The sequence below is a fragment of the Oryctolagus cuniculus genome, chromosome X (genome assembly GCF_964237555.1).
Source record: "Oryctolagus cuniculus chromosome X, mOryCun1.1, whole genome shotgun sequence".
In the NCBI taxonomy this organism is placed as follows: Eukaryota; Metazoa; Chordata; class Mammalia; order Lagomorpha; family Leporidae; genus Oryctolagus; species Oryctolagus cuniculus.
Genome location: NC_091453.1, coordinates 22926181 through 22932180, shown reverse-complemented (window position 1 = coordinate 22932180; position 6000 = coordinate 22926181). Strand labels below are relative to the sequence as shown.

The window sequence follows — 6000 nt, the reverse complement described above, 5'->3', positions numbered from 1 at the left end:
CTTCCTATGCAGCTCTTTGCTATGGCCTGGGATATCAGTGGAAGATGGCCCAAGCCCTTGGGTCCCTGCACCCATGTGAGAGACCCAGAAGAATCTCCTGGCTCCTGGCTTCGGATTGGCGCAGCTCTGGCCGTTGCGGCCATCTGGGAGTGAAACATCGGATGAAGACCTCTCTCTCTGTGTCTCTACCTCTCTCTGTAACTCTTTCTTTCAAATAAATAAAACAAATATTAAAAAAAAATCATGGTTTATGTGCAACGTCTGTCTTTTTGTGTCAAAATGTCTTAAGGTTGGTCCACACCTGCTGTTTATTTTTATATTTTCCACAAGACAGGTCCCAAAGCAACATGCTTTCTTTTGGTTCTTTCTTTTGATTCATACCCAAGGATTAGATGCCCATCAAAATGAACTTTCCCCTACAACATTTTGAGATATGAGAGTATGTTGAAAACTTCAGGGAAAAGGGAAAAAGAAAGTCATGGTTTATTTTGATGCAAAACATTTTTGAAATTGAAACATATGAGGGGGGTCTTCAAAAAGTTAATGGAAAGTGTGAATTATGAAAAATTGAATGGATTTAAAAAATTTTGCACCATAGCAAAATTTATCTTTTATAAACTTATCTTTTCATTCCATTTTCCATGAACTTTTTGAAGTATCCTTCTAATACCTATATTATTTACAGGTCGCAATATAGGAACATTTGGAATACATACACATATGTGTATTGATTTAAAAATTAATTATTTACTAAATAACATACAGTATTTTGAATAGCAGATGTAAGAAAAGGTGAATAGTGTTTATGCTAATTTAATCACTGATGTTTTAAAGACTCACAAGCAACATCTATGTGACGCACTGAGCTTTCATAGTAACATTGACATTCAAATTATTATGAATGAAGTTGTGTTTTGGATTTACTGTAAATGTACTCCTGCACTTTAAACTTATACCAATCACAGTACTTGCAACTACAGTCCATTTTTAAAAGCACACATAATTCAAAAATGAAATATGAGGGGACCAGCGCTGTGGCACAGTGGGTAAATGCCCTGGCCTGAAGCGCCAGCATCCCATATGGGTGCCAGTTCTTGTCGCGGCTGCTCCTCTTCCGATCCAGCTCTCTGCTATGGCCTGGGAAAGCAGTAGAGGATGGCCCAGGTCCTTGCACCCCTGCACGCGCGTGGGAGACCTAGAGGAAGCTCCTGGCTCCTGGTTTCAGATCGGTGCAGCTCCAGTCATTGTGGCCATCTGGGGAGTGAACCATCGGATGGAAGACTCTCTCTCTCTCTCTCTCTCTCTCTCTCTCTCTGCCTTTCCTCTCTCTGTGTAACTATGACTTTCAAATAAATAAATAAATAAATAAATAAATAAATAAATAAATCTTTAAAAAATTAAATATGACATACTCAGAGAATAGACTGCCAGCATTTGAAAAGTCAAGAAAACATAGAATACCTATAATAATTAAGCCATTATTCCTCAGAAATAGTCCAAAAGATGAAACAACAATGAAAATATGTAAGACTAAGGAATATTTTGGAAAATTTTATTTGTTCTTTGTCACCAAAGGTGCACCTTTTATAGTAGAAGACACTCCTGTCCTTATGAGCTCAGCATTTTCACGGACAAAATTGCGCTGAACAATTGGTATGCTGTAGCATTTCTGGTTAGTTGATTTAATTTTGGCTTGTACATTTGTTGGTGGAATAGTTTCTTGAGGTAATCCATTGATCTCATACAACCAGTACATATTTGCTGTCTGAAGGGAGAGGGAAAGATATTAGAGAGATATTTTATATGCAATATTCAGGAACTCAGAAAAATATATGGAAAAGTTTATTATAATTAACACCTTCACTTTCCCATATAAGATGTGCAAAGGACCAGCACTATGGTGTAGCGAGTAAAGCCGCTGCCTGCAGTACCCGCATTCCAATGGGCATTCGAGTTCCAACTGCTCCACTTCTGATCCAGCTTGCTGTTATGGCCTGGGAAAGTGGTAGAAGATGGCCCAAGTCCTTGGGCCCCTGCACCCACATGGGAGACCCTGAGGAAGCTCCTGGCTTTGGATCGGTACAGCTCAGGCAGTTGCAGCCAGTTGGGGAGTGAACCAGAGGATGGAAGACCTCTCTCTCTCTCTCTCTTTCTCTCTATCTCTGCCCCTCCTTCTCTCTCTGTGTAACTCTGACTTTCAAATAAATAAATAAATTTTCTTTAAAAAATAAGATGTACAAAAGGTATAAAACTGAAACTTTCACTTATACTGACAAGTAATACCTATGAAAAAACAAATTAAGGAAAGCATTTTACTCTATGAATTAAGAACCATTTCCTTAAGGTGAACTAAGTAAGCATCCATCTCACATAAGGGAAAGCAAACTATTTGTTGCCAGAATGAACTATAACTAATAGAAACAATACCTTTCACAATGTATTTATACATGACAATTCAAATGTAGTCATAGAAATGACTGGTCAAATAAACTGAGCTTCTTTTATAAGATTATGAAAATATGTAATATAACTATGTGAATATACCAAGGGTGGTATAAGATCATGCTTGACATTCTTAATGTAAATGCAAATCAGCACAATTTATATGATGATTTTTAATCCTTCATTTCTTCAGTATACATGCATAGGAATTAAGCATAATTCCTAAACCACATTGAATTAGGCAGTCTTGTGTTTTCTGTATGTTTATGTCTGCAACTCAACATAAACATGCTGAGTTGCATTGCTCTTGAAGAATTTCTTGAAGTTACCTGTTTTTATATAGATAGGCCTTCTCCTTGCACTAAGATTTTGTACCACATGTTAGTGAAATGGCGTCATCTTATCTAAAGGCCCCATCTCAGGCCCCAACGCCATCTTGGCCTCTCCAGGACCCAACCTGGCTTACTAGGAGTCAGGTGAGCAAATGGCCCACCCAGAAGTGGCAACTCCACCCCCACTCTAATGGGATTTCTTGTTCCCATTCCCTTACCCCTGCCAGTGCATAGCAAGGCCTACTTTCTGAGCCAGGTCCTCTTTTTCTTCAGTCTCACCCTCTGGCTTGTCAGAGTCCCCCCCGTCAATAAATCCTTTCCCTTACTCCCATGTTTGGAGTGTTTTGTGGTGGCTTTACACCATATGTGCCCAGAAAACTCATTAAGGATAAATGCAGGACAAACAATTATTGTAGTACAGTAGGCTTGATGTGTTATGCAATCTATGTTGATAAATATTGTTTAAATGCAGAAATTTCTTGCAATCCGACATGGCCTTATTTTAATCATATCTGGCCCTTTTATAAAATGTTTATAGTAATTATGTATTCAGAATCCAAAAGTCAAAGCAGACCAAACCAAGAAATGTAATGCAACTGAGTTAAAAAGTAGTTTATCTCACGTAAGTATGTTCAATTTGAGAAACAAAGCTACATTTTAATGACTGTGTATATGTCAAATTTTTTCCAATACAGCTGACCCACCACATGGGTACAATTCAGTGAGTCAGATGAGTCAAATGGCACCATGTTTGCCATTTTGTACAAATGTGTGAACTGCATGAAATGACTAGTATTCATTGCTGGCACTTAAGAGTACACAGCGGGAGCCTTGTCTTGTAGGTTATGCTGGCCGGCACCATGGCGTAGTAAGTTGTTTCCACCTGTGGCACTGGCATCCCATATGGGCTCAGGTTCGAGTCCCAGCTGCTCCACTTCTGTTCCAGCTCCCTGCTAATGGCCTGGGAAAGCAGTAGAAGATGGCCCAAGTGCTTAGACCCCTGCACCTGCATGGGAGACCCAGAAGAAGCTCCTGACTCCTGGCTTTGGATTGGCCTAGCTCTGATAGTTGCAGACATTTGGGGAGTGAATGAGCAGATGGAAGACCTCTCTCTTTGTCTCTCCTTCTCTTTGTAACTCTGCCTCTCAAATAAAATAAATAAATCTTTATAAAAAAGAGAAAATACAGGAGTGAGCTACATGAGGGAATCAACACTTCTCACCCAGCAACTTGTGTATATAAATGGGAACTACAAGTAGGGACTTATAGCTTCACCTGGTACTCATTTTAAAATTGTCAAATATATTTCAAGCATTTGAAATAAGATTAAAGTAATTTTACAATAAGTTTTGCTGTGTGTATGCTTTTTAAAGGAGTCATTAATGCCCCCTTTTCCATCATGCTATATATTAAAAAGAATAAGCTTATTGGTAAAGATTAAACATTCCAGTTCCTTTATCCATCATTAAATTTCTTCAATACAATTTTGAATAAAAACTATTATCAATTTTTGTTTCAAAACACTTATAAATATTTCTATACAGTCTATTCCCAAACTCTTGAAAATACAAATAAAAAACAGAAGTTAAAATAATAAATTAATATCTCCATATCACCAATGTTTCATAGAATCAATGTTGATTTTATACAAAAGAACACCAAATTGACAATTAAACTCAACTTTTATTTAAAAAAATTAAAAATTATGAAATTTCTAGATTTAAGTAGTGTTTCTGTGTTCTGAAAAGAGATCAGCCAAAGCCAATGAGCTCATGGAAATAGTGACCAAAGCTATATTTTTAAGGGTATAAGTCCATGAATGAAGCAATTGATAATCATTTATTAGTAAATGTGGCCTGTGCCAACTCACATCCTTCAGTTGTTTCCATTTCAGTGCCTGCCCCAACTTTCCATTGCCAGAACCTACATCTCTTTCACTTGGGATTTTTTTCAGAAACCCCAGAAGACTTCTGGCCTTAACAATCAGGAAGAGCATTCCTCATTAATCAGAATGGTGGAGGTAGTTATAAATAACCCAACTTTATGACCTTCTCAGATAGCAAAATTTGGTTTAAAAAAATAGGGGACAGGTCGGGGGAGATTGAGAGCACTTCCAGCTACCAGCTCACTCTCTAAAGCCTACAACAGCCAGGACTTTCTCAGGCCAAATCTTTATGACAGGAGCACAGTCCAGATCTCTCATGTGGGCGGCAGGGACTCAACTACTTCAGCCATCACCTGCTGCCTTCCACGGTACACATCAGTAGGAAGCTGGATTTGGGACCAGAGCTGAAACAAGAACCCCAGGATCCAATTTGGATTGCAGGTATCTCAACCTGGTGTTTTAATCCCTAGGCCAAGTGTAGGCCACTGAAAATTCTGAGATGTGCATTTCATACCATTTCCCAGATGTCTCCCAAGTGTTTAATTTCCAGTTTTCTCTGTGACGGATGCCTTCATAATACACGCTTTATTGATTTCCTTTCCTTTTCTATCTCATATCCAAACTTCCCTACATCTTTGTTTTGGGACTAGTCGGCTGATATGTTACTTGGATTTGAATCCTTGTTTGACTATCTGCTTCTGAAAAAATACAAACCATGATATATATTTATAGTAGTATTTTCTACTATTTCAAGCTAGTGAAAGATTTCCTTAAAAGCACTGTGTTTATACAAATGTTACCTATGTCTGGTTATGTCTCTAGTTATAACAAGGCCGTCTGGGGTAGACATTTGGCATCAGGGTTCAGATGCCACTTGGGACTTTAATAATTATAAATGTGATTTCATTGAATGGGAAATTATGAAACTTGATAGCATGATTGTTGAAGTTTGTTTAGACTATTTAATTAAACTGTTCTTTACAAATTGTTTTTGTTTCCAAGTAAAGCACAATCAATACTGTATCGTAAATATTGACTTAATACTTAAAATCAATCATTTAAAAATAGAATGATGACAAGTAACCAATAATTTTCATTTAGATTTTGTTTTCTGTGTTTTTTGTTTTGTTTTACTTGTTTATTTTTATAAGGGGAAAATTTCATATATACAGTTTTAAGAGTATAATGATACTCTTAAATGTTTTCACATTTATCAGGTGAATTAGCATGATCTTGTCATGAAGAGCTGGGTTTTTGGAGTCAAACAGTATTTAAACCATGATTTTAAGATCATTGGTTTGATATTCAGTGACTCTTATGAATCATTTACCATAAAAAGGC

The 6000-nt window shown here is 37.3% G+C and overlaps 1 protein-coding gene across 1 annotated transcript in view; it reads right to left on the bottom strand.

The window, feature by feature from the left end:
- Positions 1-1550: 1550 nt before the first annotated feature.
- Positions 1551-6000, bottom strand: part of CFAP47 (cilia and flagella associated protein 47) — a 369488-nt gene continuing 365038 nt past the window's right edge. The window contains exon 64 of the mRNA XM_051827003.2: positions 1551-1765. Within this exon, the coding sequence (XP_051682963.2) occupies positions 1553-1765 (213 nt within the window). The 3' untranslated portion in view covers positions 1551-1552. The remainder of the gene's footprint in view (positions 1766-6000) is intronic.